This window comes from Vanessa tameamea, chromosome 10 (assembly GCF_037043105.1).
Source record: "Vanessa tameamea isolate UH-Manoa-2023 chromosome 10, ilVanTame1 primary haplotype, whole genome shotgun sequence".
NCBI classification, from domain to species: Eukaryota; Metazoa; Arthropoda; class Insecta; order Lepidoptera; family Nymphalidae; genus Vanessa; species Vanessa tameamea.
Genome location: NC_087318.1, coordinates 13,235,072 through 13,259,750, shown reverse-complemented (window position 1 = coordinate 13,259,750; position 24,679 = coordinate 13,235,072). Strand labels below are relative to the sequence as shown.

The 24,679-nt window shown below is 41.1% G+C and overlaps 1 protein-coding gene across 1 annotated transcript in view; it reads right to left on the bottom strand.

Annotated features, from left to right (window-relative positions):
- Positions 1–231: 231 nt before the first annotated feature.
- The window catches only part of LOC113404272 (1-phosphatidylinositol 4,5-bisphosphate phosphodiesterase classes I and II), a 90,533-nt gene continuing 66,085 nt past the window's right edge, over positions 232–24,679 (bottom strand). Inside the window, exons 8-21 of the mRNA XM_064216052.1 lie at positions 22,303–22,565; positions 17,284–17,444; positions 16,545–16,731; positions 15,375–15,532; positions 14,902–15,039; positions 14,505–14,738; positions 12,127–12,474; positions 11,918–12,044; positions 11,627–11,828; positions 11,414–11,552; positions 7,257–7,394; positions 7,000–7,119; positions 6,710–6,929; positions 232–3,525 (exon numbers count right to left, since the gene is read on the bottom strand). Coding sequence (XP_064072122.1) covers positions 6,882–6,929; positions 7,000–7,119; positions 7,257–7,394; positions 11,414–11,552; positions 11,627–11,828; positions 11,918–12,044; positions 12,127–12,474; positions 14,505–14,738; positions 14,902–15,039; positions 15,375–15,532; positions 16,545–16,731; positions 17,284–17,444; positions 22,303–22,565 — 2,263 coding nt within the window. The 3' untranslated portion in view covers positions 232–3,525; positions 6,710–6,881. The remainder of the gene's footprint in view (positions 3,526–6,709; positions 6,930–6,999; positions 7,120–7,256; positions 7,395–11,413; positions 11,553–11,626; positions 11,829–11,917; positions 12,045–12,126; positions 12,475–14,504; positions 14,739–14,901; positions 15,040–15,374; positions 15,533–16,544; positions 16,732–17,283; positions 17,445–22,302; positions 22,566–24,679) is intronic.

Sequence of the window (24,679 nt, the reverse complement as noted above, 5' to 3'; positions counted from 1 at the left end):
TCAGTTCGTAGCAATTATATTATCTTTGAACAAGAAGTATAAATTTAAATCTTATGAAGTTGTTACGAACGTACAACCTAAGTGTTTAATAAAATTCGACAATTTTTAATATGATATTATCGATGGGACTTATAAATTCCCAATGTACAATTGAGTTTTACGTGATAATATTTTAAAGATTTTCTTTTCTTACAGATTATTTTAGGAAAATACGAAATAAAAAAGGCCAAGAGAACAGACATCAAATTTAATAGATAAGTTTCACCTATATGATATAATAATATATTCATAACATTCATATTGATTAATATATTATATTGTCTACCCATATACAGGCATACTTAATCGTGTGTACAACAACACAGGAATTAAAAATGACTAGAACTATTCAGTGTGAGAGCCGCCTAGACTTCTCTTCTCAACGCAAATCGACACGGACGAATAACGTCGGCGCAAGTACGAAATAACCGACATATTTCAATTTCATACAATGACGTGGCAATCCTTTAATTACTAACACGCGTATCATACAACAAGACACAAGCGATGAGTCTGAGATCGATGATGAGATAGTCTCGCGGTGCGTCCAGCGGGCGTCACGTGACCATAACTCGACTGCTAGCCGACTTCTGTTCACATGTTCCTCTCTCTCTATCTCTTGTGCGTTTCTCTGTGTTAGTGAATCAGCTTTGTGAGGGCGCGTGTAAATTAGTGTATTTTTGTGTGCGTGTGTGCGTGTGTGCTTGAGCGTGTGTGCAGGTGTCTCACTCTCCCTCTCTGTGCGTATACATTTGGATTGTTTAACTATTTATTCATTATTTAAAAAAATACGTTGCTATTTGTACTTGCGTCCTCATTATTTGTCTTTTGAATATTTATATCGCATACCGCAACAAATTTCGCGCAGTTAACAACAATGACCTTAATAAGTACAGTTTTAAATGTTAATATGGCAGTTAATAAACAAATACCACTTATTACAGAAACATTATCATTTTATTTTATATTTCAAAAAATGTAATACTTAAGTTTTAAACCTTTATAAATATTAATTATATTCATGAAACAATAAATCGTTCTGATTTTTTTTTATTTATGTTGACAATGTTTACATGCTAACGAAATACAGACGTGCATGCGTATTGCATAATCAATTTTCAGGTAAATACAAAATCTATTTGACACAAAGTTTAAAATAAATCGAAATCAACAAAAACAACAATAATCTATGAAATGATAACAAATAATCACAATAATCTAAACACGCGGTTGATACTGCTATGATACCTTAATGATTACCTCAGTACCAGAGAAACGCAACACGTGGGGAAACCCATCAGAAATAAATATATAACGTCACCGGTGCGTATCGTTCCTGAAATCATTTAATAGTTTGTTATTATATTATGACACAATATCGTAAATTCCCTCGAGGGTCGTAATCGTGGAACAGTGACGTATCTGCAGTTTCCAATATCACAGGACAACATGCCCAAGTCTCATTATGAGTTATTTGTGCCGACTGACTGACTTTGTACCTTAAAATATTAAAGTGACCTCGATTCTGTTTCCCTTCAACATAACAACGATTTAATCCGAAGCGCTAGACGGCATGGGTAAAGCCAAGTTTCCATATGGCATTACTAAAAATAGTATATTAACAAGTATTAATGTCGGTATGTGACCTAAACCTAAGCCCTAACTGGCGGCCAGGTGGAGAACACTGCGCACTATGACGAGAGGTATATCGTGTATTTTAGTTCCGCAAGATTACTTCAAAATTCTATAATCATTTTTACTAAATATTTTATTAATTATTATTTATGATTAATTCAGTACATCAGTAAGTTGCAAATGTGACCGTATTATATAGAGGGTAAGGTTCATTTTCTAATAAAATGTTAACATGAACGACCTTTACTTCTTACATAGCTTACGTATTACAGTTTTGTAGAAATCGGAAACGCGGCTTAGGCTCCGGTCTCCCGAGCTGCAGTCAGTCTGCAGCTTCGCGCCGCCCATTATGTTCACAACCCATCTCGGAATACTTACAAGTACATCATAAGAAGTGTGTTAATCACTAGACTCACTCCGCTTGTCTCGTTTGACTTTTATCTTTTGGAACAGAATGTTAATAACTATTCCATTACAAAAAAGAAGCTAAGGTACGAATTCATTCGATTAATAAAAGTTTTTTCTTTAGCAATAGAAGAATTGTATGTGCTACAGTTAGAATCATTTTCCGATCGAAATCTTAACTTAACCGCTCGCTCGGACGGGCAGGACGTCATCGAACCGACAATGTGAAAATAAAATTTTAGTTACATTAGTTGTGCTGCTGAGTAAATTGGACTTTACAGGTTAACCCCGAAGTGACTCGTATAATAGTTTTGTCCTGTATCTTATGTTAACTCGTTTAATACATTCCTCGGAATAAAAAATGAGATTGTATCATCATATAATACGATAATACATTTCCGGGATTTACAAAAACGCACGAACTGTTATTATAGGAACTATGAATAAAGAATTAATGTACCAACACACCTCTGTTGGAAAGCAAGCGAGCGGTTTTGTATTTTGAATGAAGGGCTTAGACTAGTAAAGTTCAGGTATATTTGTATTTGCATGACGCGTAGTACAGCCCAGGGATCGGAAGAGCCGTACCCGTAGCGCGAACAAGCGACGGGCGACAAGCGGAGTGGACGAATCTTAGAACTATATTTTTAATAAAATGATTATAATCTTCACAAACAGTTCTAGAGTGGACAGAGAAGCTTTGTAGAAGAGCTATAAAATCTTCCAAAAATCGCTATCAATATTACAAATTTCGAATAAAAAATAAAATTTCATTGAAAGTTTATAGTTAGTCTAGAAGTTAAGAAATATGTTAAAGTTTTAAAGTAAGTGTTTATAACTCCCGTGCCGCGGTCGCACATCCGAGAGAGACATCGTAAAATATTTCTTTCTCTTGACCGAACCGGCGATATTTTAATACGATTAGGACATACATCAAAACTTCACACTTCAGCTGTGTATAACGAACTACTACTAGAGTACACTTCCCGGTAAAAACGTGTAGAAATATGTTATAGTGAAAATATAAACCTCTAGACACGTTATGGTCTTATAAACCGAACTTTAAACAATTATAACATCCCTACCAATCTCCTCACGTGTTTTTATTAAACGTTTTTACGTAGGGGAACATTAAAAAAGATCCCTCAATAAGATAAACATATATTTATTGATACATCCATCCCTACGTCGCGATCGAAGAGACGCTCCCGTTTACGACACGAGACGAGGCGGCGCCGGCACTCGCCGGGCGAGGGGGCGAGGGGGGACGGGGCGACGGGGCGCGGCGCGCGGGCGGCGCGGCGGGCGGCGACTGCGCGGCGCCGCACGGCTGCGTGCCGTCACCCGCGAATGCTCTCGGCGAGAGCCTCGACGAACACGTGAGGTGTCGAGACTCGAGAGGGCAAAAGACCGACCCAGCAGTGAGAGTCACCGTTCGTCTTATTCCTACGAGTGTTTGAGTGATGGTAGACATATAATTAAGGAAAGTAAAAATCTTTATACGACCGTGCGGAACGCTTGAACAGTCACAAAATGTAAACATAGTTTAGGAGTAAAGTTAGACGCTTACGTGTAGAATACGTATGTGTATATGTTACGAGCAAACCGAAGCTGCAGCTGATAATCTGCTAGACGACGCTTACACGCTAGCTGGCGAAGTATACGACGCTATAAAATATTAAGTACTTAGATTTTCGCAGCGATTACACGATAAAGTAAGGTGACGACAGACTTGCGACTTTGGGTCTTTATCACACGTGTAAAAGTTAACGTCGTCTTTGAACGCGATTTATTATCATAGGTATTATTAGTAAATATTATAATCAAATTTGTTGCGTATAAAGACTTCATGTTGTATATTCAAATATTACACGAACTAATGTTACTTCTACAAAGAGTTAACAGTGAAACGTAAATCGAGAAATACTAACGCATTTTAATCGAAGAAAATGATTTTTAAATTTCTCATAAGATGCGACGACAGGCAACCATCGATAAGTCAACGATTGCTTCGCAGACGACGTCGCGGGGCATACCGACGCGATATTAAAAGAGAAAGTACCGACAGTAGCGATTAGGCCTTCGATATATTCGACAAAGGAAGGAAGACTATCAATATCAGTAACAGTAATTTTACTTCGATTAGAAGATACACCATTCCTACTTACTAATGACAAGTATTATTTTAATTCAAGGCAAGAACGTGTGTCGCGTACATTCGATCAAACTACTCGTAACGTAATTACTCATTAGCTACACGGCAGACGTCGCCGCGACATCGTGCCCCGTGCGCACCACAGCGCTACGTGCTATATTTTAAATCTCTCATAAAACATGGCTGCCATTACTATCTTAAAATTAAAAAAAAAACTATATATAATAATGCAAAACCCAACATCAACAATATAACAGTACTGTACTGTAAACTGACTGCAGTCTAAGCGACGCGAACCAAAAAATATAGTTTGAAAATGTTAACTCGACCAAAATACAGTTAAAACTATATCTATGTATATAGAACATATCCTCCAGTCCGTGTATCGGACACGGCTGTTTAAAGTAAGTTTAACCCTGACAGAGTGCGGTAAGGAGGACTCGTGACAGGTTCCACTTTGGTCCTCACTTTGGCCTCGTTATTGCTATTACGAAATTACTTTAAATTATGATGCGCTGCAGACATTTATACATTTAGACAATAAATTATCACACATACAATAAATAATGATTAATCGTTTCCAAAATGCAGCCACCTGGACGTGAAGCCTTTCGTGTGAATTGTGTTTCAAATGCTGCTGTCATACAAGGCTCCACGTAACGCGTCCCTAGGCGCTCCACTCGCACCCCACACGCTCCCTCAGGCGCGCGTAACATTCGGTAGGCGGTAGATTATTTCATGAGAGAGCAAGAGATTCCCTGTTTCTGTCGGTTACGATTAAATAGAAATGTAAATTCGGGAAAGAATTACAAAATTGTAAATATTTAATCTCTTTTTACGTGCCACGACATGTCCCTACTGGCGACGCCGTGAAGCGACGACGAGGGTGTTCCGCTGAACTCGCTCGCCGACGAGCCCGACCATAAATGATTATTGCAGGTGAAAATTAATTTCCACATAACGACTTACAAGTTAAGCGTGCTTTCCTCGTATTTATACCTAATATTGCCACATTTCATTTCATTTACGACGGAACTTATTTGTAAATTGATAATATTCAAGGAAACTCTATTAATAAACTAGTTAACTTATTAAAAAGATTAAAGATAAGTTGCCATATTATTATATCGGAATACGCGTTATTTTAATGAACTTATACAATATTACAATGTCCGCGTGATGGCTTTTATTTGTGACAATCGTTAACATTACACGGGTTACTTTAAGGAAACGAATTCGAAAGAGTCGTGACGTAGCTTATAATTATGATAATACTGTATATACAACATAACCGTACATTCTCTAGCCATCACACAAACGGTTGCATCGATATCCGAAGGTATATTTGTGCACGAGAATCGTTTCCTATAGAGATAAAACTTAAAATATATCATCCTATCAATTATATTTTCAATTTAAAGGATTTGAGCAATGCATATATTATTTTAATAAAAAAATCCACTACACAGCGGCGACTGAATATATTCAGTTATATACAACACGTACAGTAGAATCAAATTTGAGTAACAACCTTTGTGACCGAAGTTACCCGTACTGTAATATTGTTGTGCGAACGGTGGACTTTCATTACAGACATATCACATAGATCACGTCTTCGTCAAACTTGTCGTGATGATTTCATCTGGAGCTCGCGAGTGCGACATCATTGACTACTTAAGTAAATTGAACAGCTTCTAACTTAGCACGTGGAAAAGTAAAAGAGATATATGAGCTCACATCACTGTCCAGCAACTGCTGCTATTGTTGTGTGCGGTAACATTCGGTCCCTCACGCGGACAAATCGCGGACAAATCGCGGACACTCGACCTTCGGGTCGATTGCGAGTCGACCAAAATATGATCACATCTTTTGTTTTAGTGATCGTTTCACAATCGATTCAAAGAAATTGGTTTCATAAAAAAATGTACAGGTTTCTCGAGTGACGTTTAAATAACACGGTACAACGAAAAAGGTTAAAATATCAGAGAACGTCTCGACCTACTCACTAAAATATGGAAGCTTTTACGATACTATCATTAACCTACGGCGCGCATCGAGGGACGACTACACGGGGGGACCGCGGGGGGCGGCCCCGCGCGCCTGCCGGGCTGCGGCCACATCTGCGCCCCGGCCGCGCCGTCGACGCAGATGGGGCCGCAATCTCCGAATGAGAACTTCTGCAAACTCGGTTGAAGCGATTCCACTAAATTCGAAAGAACACTATCACTCACAGAGTCTATCGGCGAGCCAGTCGAGTCACTCGCTCGTTCCATACATACATACTACACTGTATACCTTACGGACAAACGGTTTGAGCTCGGAGTTCGTTTTCGAAAAACGATCAGATCTTTAGGGCAGACTAGATTTCATCGTGCGTAACGAACTAAGCATTGGAATGTCAATCTACGACCTACGGCTACCGACGCCGGTCGCGCGGCCGCCTGCGGAACGGCTACGAAATAATATTAAACTCACACCACCGGCCACTCTGGCTCACACGATGCGAACGAACAGAAATGGGAAACATTCCGCCGCGCCGACTCCGACTCGAGGGATCGCGCGGGGCCCGCTCGCCCGGGTGCGCACGTCGCCGGCGGCCTCCTCCTTAGGTGGTAATATCACAGATTCCGAGACGCGCGGCGGCCGCCTACCCGTCGGGCGCGCCGCCGCACAGGCGCTCCAGCTCCAGCAGCTCCTGCGGACACGGCGCGTTAGAGGCGGGCGGGGCGGGCGGGCGGGGCGGGGCGGCTCCGTGCGGGGCTCACCTGGTCGCGGCGCAGCAGCAGCGCGTGGTGGCGGCGCTCGTGCGCGCGCGCCAGCTGCTCGCGGCGGCGCGCGTGCGCGTGCTCCAGGCGCGAGCACTCCGCCACGCCGCGCTCCACCGACTGCACACAGCGCGCTACACTCGCTACTCTCCCGCCGCGCGGCCGCCGGGCCCACGCGCGGTGAGCCCGGCGGCCGGAGCGGCCGGGGGAGTGAAGCGATACGGAAGGATGCGGGGGCGCGGGTCGGGATCGGGTACCTGCGAGTGGATCTCCCTCTTTATCCTCAGGATCTCGTCCTTGTCGCGGTTGGTCTTCTTCGACAGCGCCTTGACGTCCTCCTTCCGCGAGTTCGCCAATTTGTTCAAAATTTCCTTTTTTTCCGCCTCCAGCAGGTCCTGGAGAGTGAATAGTACGTGATCTTTGAAAGCGTTCCGTTCTTCTGAGTGCGTGTTGTCATCCAGTGTGTCAAACTGAATACGAAATGTGACGAGCACCAGCTAATCCTTATATGATATACTAGCGACCCGCCCCGGCTTCGCACGTGTGCAATGCTGATACTAAATATACTACAAAATGTCTTTAAATACAACGTTCACAGGATTTTGAGATTAAACAATACAAACCGCTATGTCCCAGCGTTTTATCTGTAATATCTTCGAAGATATTTAAATACATATTGGACAACATCACATCCATTACTCTGATCCCAATGTAAGTAGCTAAAGCACTTGTGTTATGGAAATCAGAAGTAACGACGGTACCACAAACACCTAGACCCAAGACAACATAGAAAACTAATGAACTTTTTTCTACATCGACGCGGCCGGGAATCGAACCCGGGACCTCGGAGTGGCCTACCCATGAAAACCGGTGTACACACTACTCGACCACGGAGGTCGTCAAAATTAATATTTTTAAATGCACATTATATTTAAGGTACTTAATTGGATAAGGATTAATAATGTATTGCTTAAAATCACCTCGTAAATAAGCCATAATTTCTCGTAAAAAGTAAAGGATACAAAATGATAATTGTGGGTTATCCCCATGAGATAGACATACACTATCACTTATTTTGATCTATCTCGTAGATTTTCGGACATCTAGGTGGTGCGGGTGATATTTGGAATTTTGACGATATGTCCGAAGGTGAAATTCAGCAGCCGGGATTAATCCGAACAATTCCTCGGAACATTCCCCGTGAAAAATTGTGTAGAAGATACAGAGCGATCCAACATCTCTACGCAAAGCCAAAGGATCAAGCAGATCGGAAAGGGCTTGATCGTCGATAATTCGGGCCTAGGTTTAGCCGGCCCCAGTTCGAGACTTTGTTTAACGAAGACTCGATTTCAGACACACGTTTGTTCCGGTTTTCTTCGACGTTTTCACGAGAAATATTAGCACAGCCGGTGTATGAGGTCTCCACGGTGATGTCGTCTGCATAGTATGTTACTGATTTGCAACAAGTCATTGATATGCAGAAGAAACAGAGTGGGTGATAGAATGCAGCCTTGTGGAACACCAGCATTGACGAATTTTAAGTCGGAGCATGCACCGTCGACAACGACTTTGATGCTCCGATCTGTCAAAAAACTGGTAATCCAATTGCATAATTTCCCGGGAAGCCCATAAGAAGGAAGCTTCGAAAGAAGCGCTTTGTGCCACACGCGATCGAAGGCCTTCGCTATGTCCAGACTGGCTGCTAATGCCTCCCCCTTGCTCTCAACTGCTTCCGCCCATTTATGAGTCAGGTAAACTAGAAGATCACCGGCTGAGCGACCCCGACGGAAACCGTACTGGCGGTCGCTAATCAGCTGGTACTCCTCTAGGTACCACAGGAGCTGGCAGTTTATATTGGACTCCATTACCTTGGAGAACAATGAGGCTATAGGCCTATAATTGGACGGGTCTAAGCGGTTGCCCTTTTTAGGGATCGGATGCACCAAAGCAGTCTTCCATGAGTTCGGGACGAGGCCGAATGCATAGGATTGCCGGAAAAGACGCGTTAAGATCGGCGCCAACTCGGGAGCATAAGTCCGTAGCACGATTGGAGGGATGCCATTGGGCCCACTCGACTTAAGAATATCCAAAGAAAGAAGTGCTTTACGAACTGCACTTTGCCGGAATTTAAGCTCCGGCATCATGGTATCACACCGCGGGATTGTTGGTGATGACTTTCCTCAGTCATCCAGAGTCGAGTTCGCCGCGAAGAGAGAGCCTAAAAGATCAGCTTTCTCCTTCGCGGTATGGGCCAATGACTCACCGTCCCTGTGCAAAGATGGAAAAGAGGGATGACAGAAATTCCCTAAGACAAACTTAGCGAGAGACCAGAACGCACGTGTTCCAGAAGGGAGGCACACAAGTCTCTCGCCAATTCTGCCAATGTACTCCGTCTTCGCCTTAGCAATCACATTTTTGAAGGATCTAGAGGCAGAGTTATATTTCTTTTTGAATGCGCTAAGATTTACATCACGAGACGCCGATGCGTTAGCCCAGTCTTGGTAGCGTTCCCATTTTCGGCGTGAAGACGTTTTGCAGAAACGACCAAACCAGGGCTGGAACTTGCCACCGATGGGGACCGCAGAATACGGAAGGAACAGTTCCATACCCTGAAGTACCACATCGGCGACAGAGTCAGCAAAAACGCTCGGATCATCCAACGAGAAACAAACCTGGCCCCATGGGTAGGATGCAAAGAAGGACCGCATCCCATCCCAATCTACTGACTTGTAGTGCCACACTCGGCGGCAGCCCACGAAACGAGGTTGTGAGTACCGCGCAACCGGCACTGTACCCCGGACGAGACAGTGGTCCGACGAGCCCAGAGGGGGATCGACGATAACCTGGTAGCCATCCGGATGGGAAGTTAGCAAAAGGTCCAACAGGGAAGGTGTATGATCCTCCACGTCGATATTCGCGTTGGCAAGGTGAACAATTGTGTCAAATCATATGCTAAAGCGAAGTCGAGAACAGATCTACCCGCATGATCGGTAGTGCGTGATCCAAGCCATTCGGCATGGTGGGCATTAAAATCGCCAAGAATTACTATCTCTGCGGATGGGATCTGCTACAGCACGGAATCTGTAGCTATTTGGACGTGCTCAACCAGTCGGTCGGTTTCGGCATTACCGCTATGGAACCTATAAAGGCACGCGTAGATTCGCGGATGGTCGTCGCAGTCTACACGCAGCCAGATAATCGATAGGTCCTGCCCTTCAAGGCTGCCGAGGCGTCGAGAGCATATATCATCTCTGACGTAAACGCACACTCCAACTCGTGGTAAAAGGAATGTTCCAATCTATACCCGGGGTAAGAAAAAAAAGTCATATCGGCAGGAGAGAATATCTGGGTCCCGGTAAGAAAGAGCAAGGCCGGCTTCGCCGTCTCAAGGTGACACTAAACGGCGTTCAAGTTGGAGTTGAATTCCATTATGTTGCAGAAGTCCACAGTGGAGCATGGATACCCAGAGAGGGATTCTCCACCGCAGTCGCTGATGGTACCCTCCTGGGGTAATAAAACCAAATTCTGCACAACCATTATGTTTTGGGGGGAGAGGGATCGGGCCTCCGGGACTCTCACATACCGGACGAACGCGGTAGCATGGCTACCACTTTACGCCGATTTTAAGTGAGAGAGTGGTACTTCCCCGGCCGTGCCGGCCCATTCGCCTGCAACCCGAAGGTATGCAGTGTGGCACTACCACTAGTAGCCTAAAATATGGTTAATTAAAGATCAATTTTACCGTAGAATTCACTTTCCTTGCTTTTTATTGTAATGAAAGGCAACCACAACCGCTGTAGCTAGTCTTCAAGCATAATATTGCCTTCCATGTTTGATAGTTATTTTTTAACTCTTGCTGGCTCTCATCTAAATAAATTTACATGCGTACATCTGTCAAAGGTGTAACTCGTACTTGTAAAATGGCGAAAAACGCGCGTTCTTTCGACTTCGAAGTCGATCAAGTTAGTTATTTTATAACTCGTACTACTGATTTTAGGTCATCTGCGTTTTCGCTTGGGGCGCTGACAGGATTTTTATGGAGGAAAACCGAAAGTTAATTGTCAAACTTGTACTAAGCTCGTATCCGCTTTAATTTAGTATCGGCGTGGATTAGTATGGGTGAGTGACGCTCATTATTACAAGGCGTGCGTGAGACGACTAAGAATAAAGGCGTAGAACTGAAAATTAGATGACAATCCTGTACTACTTGTACTCGCTTACGTTCTGTCGTCTGTCACATTCACACATTCTTTAATTATATATTTTTATTTATATATTATTTTGTCCAATACTTTCTCAGAATTTCAAAAATAAATTGAAAAATGATTAGTAGCCTTACACGCACTACGACGTCTGACACGCGTAGGCTCTCTGGTGCCGGCAAACTCCTAACACATTAGCGTCAATAGCTCACCGTCAAAGCCTTCATCTGCTGCTGCTGCTCGTTGCGCAGGGTCTTCTCCAGCGCCGCGTATATCGCGTGGTGGTACCGCAGGCGCAGCTCCCTCTCGGCGGCGCCGGCGTCGGCGTCGTCGGCGGGCGCCGGCTCGCTCCTGCAACACGCACGCGCACTCGCACACACTTCTCACCAAGACACTCCGTGACGCCTAGCGAGAGATGTACCGACATGTTTCGCGTGGACAGCCTCTTGACGAAGAACTTGGCGGACACGGGTTTGGTCCTGGCGCTCTTCCGCCTCAGGGCATCCAGCTTCCGCGCCAGCTCGGCTCTCTTCTCCCGGACCACTTTGCTGTTCAGGAGCGCGTCCAGCGCCTCCGTGAAGTCCTCCTCCGTGTTTCCGCTTCCGTTCCACTTCGTCTCCGCTTCGTCTGAAATTTGATCACAAAGATGGCCATGAGTGTGTTATCCCCAGGGTTGCCGTGTATCGGGTCCACTACGCTATGTTTTGTGCAAATACCTTTTTCACCTTGAGTGTCTTTTTCGGGATCAGTCGGCTGCTGGCTGTTCTCGGTCTCGTTCGGAATCTTCTCTATGCTGGTGTTCACTTTGTTCGGGCTGCCGTCCATACTGCAATCTGGACGCGTCTGAAATACCAAATATCTTCTATTACATATCCCAGTTCACTTCGCTGTCTCCTATGTCCTCCCCTACACTGTGCGTACTCACGGCGGCCCCGAGGTGCGACAGCGGGCGGCGCACGGGCTCGGCGCGCGCGGGCTCGTCCGTGTCGTCCGTGAGCACGGCCAGCTGGTGCGAGCGCTTCTCCATGTCGCTCTGGTACTTGATGGGGTTGGCCAGCGCCTCCGCCAGCTCCGACAGGCGGTCGGGCACGTAGTCCTTGACGCGCACGTGCAGCAGCAGGCTGGCGGGCAGCGGCAGGCCCAGCTCGGCGCGCAGGCCCACGTGGCGGTAGCCGGGACACAGGCCCAGCACGGGCAGCACGCGGTGGCCCAGCAGGCGCCCGCTGTCCTCGTGCGCCGCGATGCGCAGCATGGCCAGCTCGGGCAGCACCACCTGCGGGCGTCGCGACATTTGCGTGGTTGCGGTACTGGCCTGATGATTTCTACTCTATAACTTCACCGTCCACTAGAGACAAATCTTCCAATAGGAATTTAGACTATTTCCACAAAAACAATCGATCTGACATTCTGTATACACTTCTGGTACTCGTACTAGTATTGTGAATTTAATTTAGTGTAGTACATAAGGTGTTTTTTTTATTTTATGTGTACAATTTTGTAACAATTAATCTTGAAATAAACTGAGCTGATGTTTAACACGATTAACCAGCACTAGTTACTGTTTTTAATCGTGACCGATCAAGCGTCGCTTAATATTCTTGATGCTTGGATTGGCTTGGACCGTGGTTGGATTTTTTCATAAAATCAAACATTTTTGCAAAACCTGCTCTAAAATGTTGGAATTGTCTTAATTTGAAACTTTTAAAAGGCACTCCGTCGAGGACGTAAAGTCGTGTAACCGTCAACAATACAAATGTAAACCCTCCCAGGCGGGAAAGTTTGCGAGCAGGGCGCGCGTCTGGCTTTAATAGCTATTCGCGCGGAGTGTACCGACACTCGGTAAAACTTTGGAGACTAAAATAATAATAAATTTTCACAGCAATATTTATATCAAAAATTAAAAATGTTGAAGGAAGAAACATTATCACAACCTCGAATTTACATACTTTATATAAAGTACGAATTTGTAAGTATAACGGAATAAAATTGACATCTTTAAATCTAACATCTTATCTTTAACATTGTCTCAGTTCTGCTACTAGGAAAGTTTCCAATGTACACGACAAATTTTGCACGTCTACGACTTTCTAGCAAAGAATTAATCATTCTAACGATGAGGAGTATCTTCATGAAAGGACTATTTAGAATGAAAATTCTACAAGAAACTGAAAGAGCTGAATCATTGGGCTGTTTTGTAAAGGTGACAAATATTAGGTCCTTACGTATGAAATTGGCGTTTTGTGCGGGAGGAAAATAAAGTCAATTTTATTTTGTAAAATATATTTAATTAATCAAAGTATGCACCGATGTTAACTATGCACTTTTACTATCTCATAGGTAGTTCATTTATCCCTTTAATAAAAAAACATGGGGGCGAGAAGCAATAGACTCTTTTAAGGCGGTTTGGACTGCGCATCGGAGTTAAATTTTTTTCCTTGTAAGAAGTTGTCCAAATTCAGGAAAACATGGAAGCTGTAGTGAACGACACGGGCGCTAGTTTACCAAACACTCACAAATAACTTTTTCTGAGTCAATTTTCGTTTAGGTTTGACTGAGTCTCTAGGGTTCAGCCATTGCGACGAGCGCTTCCGATTATCGTGCAGTATCCACTTTTTATCACAAGTAATGATAAAATCCCTTCATTATTGTGTCGGTTGAGCAAAGTAACAGTCGACGCTTGTTTGCAAGTTCGATTCACTCAATTCATGAGGTACCCATCGTTCAAGTTTTTTTACTTTCCCGATTTGCTTCTAGTGGATTAATACAGTTTTATCACTTACCCCGAAGCCTGCAGCTACCTCTGAAGTGCTTCGTGTTGAATCCGCTTCCACAATAGCCTTTAATTCTTCATTTTCCACCTTGGTGTCCACGGGGTTGGTTCTGAAGGTCGAAATTTCCAGAACGAAAACGTTGAAAGCAAAAACGTCCCGTGCTTTGTTTTGCGACATCAGCGCCGTACACGTCATGAATCCTTCGAGCTGTTTCTGCAGCACCCGTGCCACGGTAGAACTCGTACTCGTAAATATACCGATATTTCATGTTTTCCATTGTGCGGTAATAAGCGACGCCAAAGAATAAAATAATGAGGAAAAACAAATGGATGACTGTTTTCAAAACTCAAATGTACCAGCTAAATGAATTTATAAATTTGAATTTGGAAATCTTAACCAGAAGAGATATTTCAGATCAAAGTGGTCAGTACGACAAAACGCTGATTTCATATGTCAGGGTCTAATATAAACAATAATACAGATAGTACACAACAAAGCCCACTTGACACTCGCATTGACGAAACAAACTTACCTTCTTGAACACAAACGGCTCGTCTCCATACACGGGATTGATGCCGTTGTTCGGAACCACCTTCGTCCGAAACTTCTTCCGGACTGTGTCGGCCGGCAGACCGAACATGTCCACTTCCACATAGGTCCCCGTCCGCTTGTCGGTCAGCAGCTGCCCGGACACCACGCTCACCGAGAGCGAGCCGGCGATTATACCGTCTACTGTACTTTCCGCGAAGGGATCCAAGCGACGGTCCTGCAAATAAATATGGTTTATGTACCTTTGCCGCTTTGAAGTACATATCTTTGTTAACTCTCCGATTCCTAAATTTATTTTATAAAAATATTATATTACCAAAAGTGACCACATTTAACACATTTTGTGTTAATTTTTTTTTATTTTAATGATAAGTGAATACCTTTCTTCTCATAAACTCCGGTTTAAGTAGATATCCACATCGACGATTGTATTCAAATGTTCCCAAATTTAGCTGCATCGCGAGGTCTAACGTTTGATAATTGAGAGCCACGAGCTGACAACCTGCATTCCAGAATACCTTTAAAAAACATTTCAACGATTAAACCAAAACCTGAAAAATTTATCTGGAAATTAAATTAATAACTCTCTTGTTAAAATATACTTTATTCAAATTGGCCCCTAAAAGCTCTTTGGAATCGACGTTTCACAGGATTATGTCAAACCTAAACCCATTCGTAAAATGTAGATTCCGCCCATCGTATAACAAACCTAATGTTAGAAAAATACAAGCAATTTTTTTTATCGTGTCTGCTCTTCAGAGCGCTCACCGTCGTGTTTCAGCGGTGCCATTTTAATTTTTTTATAATAAATTACGTTGTAATCTAAAGTCTTGCAACGAAACCAAGTACCAACCTGTGGCATAAAGTTCGACGAATCGAACCGAGTCCCCGCGGGGTACACGCGCGACAGTTGGTGCTTGTTGTAGTTCACGAACTCGATCGGCCGCTCTTTGAGCAGCGTGGTCGCCTGCTTCTCGTCGAACGATGACATCTCATAGAATCGGTTCTTCTCTGGTTTAAATGTATTGCGACAGTGAATATGAGAGTTTACAAGTACACGAGGGTAAATAGCGCAGATCGCATCCCATCCCATTTCCAGTCAATCTAATTGTTGACTTATTTAAGAACGCGAGCCCGAAGTAATCAACTAATTCAACTAATACGTGCTGACGGACAGAGTACAAAGAATGACTGCAGCTCGATTGCATTATTTGACATCACGTTGCGTTTAAGACTTTGGATACGATCTTTTCAGATCGTCTGATATATTTCATTTATAATAAAGCTCAAAGGTTTATTTGTTCGAATGCGCTAACCAGAGCCAGAGTTACGCGACTAGTCCTAGACTACATACGACATAGCGTCACAATACGACCGAATGGGAAGTTATAAAAACGATGTCTACATAAAACGGTAAAGATTAAACCGATGCCGTAGATTAATATTTTACAAAACATTATCTTCTGTGTCTCTAATTGAATGTCCACAAATTACGTGATAACATTTACAGCACTTTAATGAAACGCGACGTGAAGTTGACTTGTGAAGTCCAAAATGCTCAAAAACGCAATCTCCGTCATCCCGTCACCGATCGTTCTTACGTCAAGATGTTATCCCGACGACTTAGCGGGAACGTTTTAATCCTGTGCGAGGCTAAACTCCTCCAGCTCTTGACCTAATTCCGGAGTTCCTACAAGATACGCTAATTAAGACATACAATAGTGGATCAAGTTTCAGCGGACTGGAAGCGAGATGAATCGAATGAATTAGAAAAATCCTCAATTCCAGACGAATGTAATGCTGCAGCTGATTTTGTTTAATCGATCGTTCGTAGCATTATAAAGCGGCGATATCTCGCTCGGTAAGACATTCAATCAAAAACCAATTGTCTATAAAATACTAAATGATCTTATGAATATGCAAGTACGACGGGCGCGGTGTGCGTAAGCGGATGCTACGTCACACATTCTATAACCAGGGACGGCGACTACGAGGCTCGCGTAGCGGAACACAAAGCGCTCACTCTCGGCGTTCTCGAAGGAGGAGAAGTGCACGGGCTGCACGTAGTTGACGAGCGCGGAGATCTCGGCGGCCGCGTGCGTCTCGCGCGCCTCCTCCGCCGCGCCCTCCGCCTCCCCGCCGCCCTCCTCCTCGCTGGAGCTCTCGGACTCCGACGACGACGACGACTCCTTCGAGCCCTGGCGGACCAGCTGCGCCCACAGACGTTTTTATAGCAGAGTGGAACGGGGCCTCCCAGTCTCCCCCCGTCGTCGACGTGGGAGCCGACTGAAGGATTATTGTGTGCGAACCCATTTGTATGATATTACAAAACGAACTGCACCAATGTCAACAGTCATTGAATTTTAACAGAGGTCGGTTGCATGGTATCGATTTTGGTACTCGATGTGCTGCAGCGTCATCTAGTGAGCTAGGACGGATAAAAGTGGTCAATATAGAAACTTTCTGTGTACCAACATCCACGGAGGGCGCCGGTTGGTGGTATAGTATAAACGTTTCCATATCGTTATGTTTTCGAATATCTATATTAAACATAAATACAGTCATAATTTTGTATAGAAGAATAATATAGACAGAAAACAGAAACATATAGAAACATGTTTCAGACCACACAACACACCTGGAGCTGGAGCACACCGCGATAACGGTATGTGCTCAATCACTTTTCGCTTTATCGCAGTCTCTCATCAAGCAACATCACCGATTCATGTTTTCGTCGGCATGTTTGTAAGCAAAGCTCTCACCGGCCCGCGCCCCTGCGGCTCCCCGTTCCCCTGCGGCACTGCTTCGCTCCTATCGCCCTCCTCCGCCGCGGGCTCCTCTTTCTTGTGATGGTGATGATGTTTCTTCTTGTTTTTAATTATAATTTTGTTCTTGAGCATCGCTGGCGGCGGGAGCTCTCCTCCTGTAAATAAAGTTATATGAATTAGGCTCTGTTTACTTACACTTTTGTTGAACCGTATAATATATGTATATACTTGAACAAAACTATATTTGTCGGACACATTTTTGTTTACAATTAGTACTTTATTTTATATCGAAAAATATTAAATTTAAAATTGTACGAGGAGTCATAGTGACGTCATATCGATATTTTTGGGGTGGTGGACATACGCCATACGCAACCTGATTTTTGTCGGACAAGTTGACAACAATTTTTAAATTAATTTCATTTAAAAAAAAAACAAAAAATCTAAGTTGTATATACGGAGAGTCATAGTGCCATGTATACGTTTTTACAACAGGATCCCAGAAAACGTTCAAAATTATTCAATTATAAAATTCAAAAGAATCGTTAAAGAGCGTTTGTGTGCTAAAGGATATTACAACACTAATGACTTTTTAGTTGACTGCACACCTTGGGAATGAAATGATCGCCTCCAGGCTGCTTCAAATAACTAAAATATAATTATCATTGTACATGGAAAATGGTTAAAAAAAAAAAAACAAAAAAAAATATATCCCGCTGAGTTTCTTTCGCCGGTTCTTCTCAGGTCCGAGGTGCTAAATTCCGAACCGGTGGTAGATTTTTGACAATCAATAAGCAAGTGTAAACACTTCTATATTGAATAAAGATTTTTGACTTTGACTTTGACTTTATCAACAATTCCAGAAATCGAGCATTCGAAAACGCAGCAGCGCTGAAACTTTTCGCATTTGGAAAGTGCTCAGCAGTTTAAACTTGTATGTGTCAAAACACAAGGTCGTTGTAGTGGGGCCTAAAAACCAGATTTCAGAGGGACAATATTAAATGTACTACTTATATTGATACTTGTTTCTGTTCACTATCAGAAAGCTAATATCAACTCAACCGGTCAGCTCCCCTAATGTATGTTTATCTATCATGTGTTATAAATGCATGAATATTTTAACTTGAAAAAAGACGATTTTATTTGTCTGAAGAACGTATGGTCGTGTAGACGCTGAAGGCTGGCACGCTTCATAAGTGCATAATTACACCCTATTTGCGTACCGTTTCATAAAACCATTTATGGAAAGTAAGGCGACGCTTCTTTACGGCCAAGTTCCGAAGAAAGTCTTTTAATGTGCATTGTGCTCTTCACGCTCCATTTAATGCTGCGGTGACACACGTGAGAATCACTTACATATTATGACATACGCTTCACCGTATACGTACCGAATACATGTATATGTACCTATTACGTAATCGATACCATACTTGTTTTATTTAACGTATACTATGAGAATAAACTAGCGATTTATATATTTTTGTTACTAAAGCCGAGGTAAACGTAGTCTTACGGCCGTTTTCAATGGCTTATCTATACCTAATTCCAGTCACTAAAGAGGCAAAGCTCTTCTTTTGCTCGAACTATGGAATGAAACAGTGATGTGGAATTACCGACACAGGTACCGACAGCGTACGGCCACGGAAAGTGTATCGTTTTAAATGTATTTAAAAATCTAATACAACCCTATTTGAGTGTAACAAATTAAAAAGTTTTGTCATAATAATTTCCATACGTTTATGTAGGTAACTTATATCAGAATTCAATAATATTTTAACTTTTCAGAAGTCATGGTATATCCATATCATCGTCAGATACTTTAGCAAAACAAACTTCCGAAAAGCAAAGTAAATCAAACGAAACGAACCTATATATGTAAAACTTTATTTGTAATTAAAATAATTTATTGCTTAATTATATATAATAAGCTAATTAAAAAATATATCAGTAAAACATGTTTTGAGCATAAAATTGGGTTTGTAGTTATAATAAAACGAAACGTTCGAAGGAGTTTAGATAGATGAGGGGAAAAATAATCTGTCATCGGTTAATGATAGATAGATAGATAACACTCATCCTTGATTGTGAGAAGCAAATTAATGGTAGATAAGTCCTTACTGATAATCGGAGATAGCTGTCTATCCGTAAACTTAGAGAGGTTATTGCAAACGGCCGTTAGAAGATATTAAATAATACAGCAACATACTGGTTTAGAATAAGAAAATATATATGTGTGTAACTATTTTCTATATATTAATAGATGTATTTAAAAAGGTAACTAAAGATAAAATAAGTTAATTGAGATACGATGCACACTATTACCTCATCTCGACTAAACTACTCGGTCACATAAATTACCAGATTTCCGGGAAAATTAAATTATTACGGATTATTAGCTAATAATAATCACATCTAACGTTAAATAATTATTATTAAAATTTACGTAATTGTAAAACATATATAACTTTTGAAGGATTCGATGAGCGCAGCCTCAACGGAGAGTTAAGACTGGAGGTATAGGTATAATAATACATACATACATTACACAGTACTTAAATAAATCAGTATCAAAAACTATCTCAATAATTATCCGATTAAACTCATTAAACTTTCCACTTTGGCGAAGTTTATTTGATTTAAATCAAAAATAGGATTAGACACTTTGAAATGTTAATTTAATTCTCGTATTAGATTTGTTTTACGTAAACGATTGTAAATTCAATTCAATTCCACGAATGATAAAATATGCAAATCAAACTTCGTTACGGGAGACGGTTATTTTGAAACTTTGTGCTTCGTAAACAAGAATTTATTGGAAGCTCTTTCAAATTAACACCTCAATTATATGGTTTTAATGTAAATTTTGTTTCTATTGAATCAAATAATTAATAATTTAGCATTCAACAAAAATTATAATTTTGAGTACTCAGAAATAAAATATTTGGTTAATATTTTGCGGTCGGTTAAACCTTGTATGCCAGCGACTTGAAAAAAACTACCGTACCAACTATAAATACCAAAATACAATAATATGATATTTAATTAAGAATTTCCAATATCATAAAAATGTTAGCCAATTTCCACCTAGTCATAAATAGCAACTCTATCTAACAATTTGATACTAGAAAGAAACTCATAAACACGTAGCTGTTAAAACAAATCAAACTGTCCCTGTTTACACGAGACGACATACGACACGCGACACTCGACACTCGACACTCGACACTCGACACTCGACCCTCGACACTCGACCCTCGCAGGCTGTCTCCGATGACTCACCGCTTGATCAAACGCCAGCAGACGCACGTTTCGAAGAAAATGAGCCGTAATGGCGTTAAGACGAGATTGATTTCTATTATTAGAAACGTCGCACCTTTACCGCTCCCGATTCTAATTAAAGTCTGTGTACCGCGGGAAAGGTCAAGTGCGGGGTCAGGTCGCGTAACGGATTATTCAATTCTGAATTCGATATACTATACAATATTACATCAGTTCATTGGATTTCAAAAAAATAATTAATTTCACAATTTTTTTAGCATAATGAATTAATTAATATTAATATTATACAGTTAACTCGAACGACTGAATATTGATATTAAATGACCGACTACACTTAATTTTATATGTATTTTAAAATAAAATAAACAAACTCGTGTTTCGTGAGTAAAACATTAGGAGTACTTATTTTATTGTCATTAAAGTTTCGTTTTGAATAACGAAAGCGTTATATAAGATTTGTTTTAATGAATTGAAAATTTTTGGCAAAACTACCGTAACAATATACAATATCTGTAAAGCTATTGACGCCGCGGTGCGCGTTAAACATAAATTTGAAAGAACTTGTGTTTAGAAAAGTCCAAGTCAAAACAAACAGCGTCTCGCTGCATGTGTAGAATACAATAAATTTATTTATAATATTTATATATTAAATATTCTTACTGTATTGCGGGAGAAAGCTTAGGTTACATTTAAGAGGTATTAACTTTTTATTCAAAAAACTGAGTTTTTAAATGTTATAATCCGACTCTATAAAAATATACAAATAAATAGTTTATGCGAATTTCTTGTTCAAATAGATGATTTCTAGAAAATAATAAGCCGTTCAATCGTATTCTTGTATTTATGATGTAATATTATTATATATAAGCATTAATTCATGAACTCAGGAGATGTTTTCCTCGCATATCGAGAAAAATAAAAATGTACTTTATTCGAGTAGGCTCTTGCGAGCGCTCTAGAGTCGTCCTTTTACAGGATTAAATTACACTTAACACTCCGGAACCGACGGCAGCTTTGTTCGAGCAGCTATTAAAAAAGTATTTCTATATTGAAAATTAAATTTGCCTTGTCTATGACCGTATAGAATTAAGATTCCATATTGAGTATTAAATGATGTCCTAAGATTTTTCCACGACGCGACGGCTAAATTTCTTAGACAATTGTGCAGGAGGGATCGTGGTCTAAGACCAGGTGAAGACTCTATTCCTTCACACTGATAGTCATTCACTTTGAGCGGAAATCGATCAGACGCAGGACCAAAGGTATTAGGCGCTTTCTGTGACAGAAGAGTGTAACGCAGAAAACTTTTAAACTCCTCTTACCTCAGCAATGTCCTTAGTAAAAAAACCTAATACAATTTCCAATATGTAGATACAGCAGCCACAAAAGCTAACCACTAGCCCTACGCGGCAGGACGATTTCATTCAGGTTTTATTAAATAAGCAACAAAGAATAAAAGTTCGTAAAAATTCCTACAGAACGTAGTAGCGAGCAATAAACAAACGTAATAGCCCCATTCTCTTATCGAAGCCGACACGTGATTGAAGTACCTCGGCGCACGCACGCGCCCCTGCACAACCGTAACGCACGTTACGTGCGTAACGCGCAAGTTGGTTAATTCCAGTCGTAGTTCATATTTAATTAGTTTAAACAATAAATCAAATAACGCTTAGAAATCGTTTATATTTTTATACATAACGGCATAATAATTACAGAATATTATTAAAATCTTACCTGGTTCGAGTGGATGAGAATCTAGTGCTTTGTCGAGAAGCATTTCTCCGAATATATCTCTACAGTAATTGGCAATTTTGGCCTGCTGGCGCGGGTTGCAGTGGTTCTCGAAGCTCAGTATTACGGGATAGTCGGAGGTCTTGAACGCACTCTCGGCTATCGCTTCCAAGACTTCTTTGGCGCTGATCTCTGGGACGAACGTGTAGCCATGAACAATGACGGGTTCTTCTGTTCTGCCATTCCAAAAGTCCAGCTCTACGCACCTGGCAATATTGTTCTTTAATATAATTAATCTATAAAAAGTACCTCAAGACGTCTGATTGTGGTTGCTATCGACGATTTCTTTTTACTGTCTTAAATAATTTGACATTCAAATGAAAGCACTACACACTGAACGGGCTCATTGTCGGAGCTCATTGGTCCGTCAGTAAAACATGTTTGATATTACGTTATATTACAAAAGATGCCGTTCCATTTCTCAGCTCGCTCCATGCAACGGCGAAGTACAAATTATATTAAATCATATTTTATACTAATATTATAATACTATGTAACTCTGTCTGTCTGTCTGCTTGTCTGTTGCTCTTTCATGGTAAAGCCACTGGACCGAACTTGATGAAATTCAGTTCGGTGATGAATTAAGCTCGAACTCCAAGGAAGAACAGGCTATTTTTTTATACCTAACACCTGACGACCAACCCCTAAAATACGAGCGAAGTCGCGGACGACCACATGTATTTTATCATATTATATTTATAAAAGTTGAATTGTAAAAGAGTATTACTTTTTATAAAATTTGACTTTTCAGATTTCAATAAATGACATTGACATTAATATCACTTCTCACATTATTTGTGTTTATCGACTCGGTTTTTCAAGTCTCGGTTTTCCAAATCCGATAGTCTTTGACTAGCGAATCTATCTAAAAGGTTTTCCCATTTCTAAAAATTCAAAAGAATAAATCTGATTTCCGCAGGTACATGCGATCATAAATAGAACAACTTTTAGAAGGCATTACAAAAAAGCATTGCTTCTTTGCAAATGTAAAAGAGTAAAATGTAACCCACATTCACCCAATTCGCTGTCACTAAAGCAACATGTCAGATGCAGTCGTGCTCTGTGGTACGATAAACGAGAAAATCCCCGCAGCATCTAAACTACTGTTCCAAATCAAATATCGAAAAGTCATGAAATAGACATTCGAGTTCCCCATTCGAACGCCAACAAGATCCGAGCTACGACTGTTGACAACTTGTAAGTACCAGCTTGTGTTAGGAACATCCAATTTTAATTGAAATCCTTTAGATTGACGTAACTTGTGTCTAAATGAAACAAATGCCTATGCCTCGCGGACATCGTCAAAGCTGTGACATTATGATAATTTAAATTTAAAGATTTCTCGCAAAATATACATACACTTTTTTTACCAATACCTACCTTATAATGTTTTACTACTGTATAAAAATACATTTGGTACATATAATGAATTATTTGCAAAAAAGTAGTAAGTTCGCAACCGGATATTACTGTATCAGTTACTACTTGTGAGCGCGCTTTGCCCGCGTACGCTTTGCGACTATAAGAGTACACGAGTGCCCGCGGATAAAGCAGCTCGGAAGCGCTTTTTTCTGGCTTCCATTACAAATGCCATCACTACAGGCAGATATGATAAAGTAGCATTCCAATGGTGATAATTAACAAAAGTATCAGTTCCAGAGTTTATCGAGTTCAAATAAATCTTTTCTCTTTATAACATTAGCATAGACGTGTTGTGGTGCAACAAAGCTGTGTGTCAATTCTGGGAGAACTAATCTACGACGGATCGTTTCAAAAAGCCTGATAAACGTCGAGTTTAAGATTGATCACACGTACATTTGATAAGATACGGGTTAATTAATAATTGCGAGCCGTTTTGGCGTGGTTGGCAGAGACGACACACAGTCAGCTGATTCTTTTAAGCATATCCCACATCTATTCGGCGCAGGTATGCCACGTTTAAGCTAACAACTTAAAAAAGATATTCAAATATTTACAACGCCTAATCAATTACTACACTTGTGTTAATTCTCTCAATAGGTTTTGGTTCGCCTTATTTGCGAACGCAGCTCACCCAACAGTTTTCTTCCTATTATTATTAAAGGTTATATTCCAATATTTTCTTAAAATAAAATTAATGTCATTTGAATTTAAGAAAATATTGGAAAATACTACAGAAATACATACTGTAGTATTTTGCCGACATTAATTTGAATACGCGGTCTAAAAAAGATAAGAGACATCTTCAAGAGCGTTTGCCGAGAAACTCTCTAAAATGTGTTCCCGTCAAAAGCAAATTTCATAAAACTGTTCCATACATTCCTCTGCCGTAATAACGAGC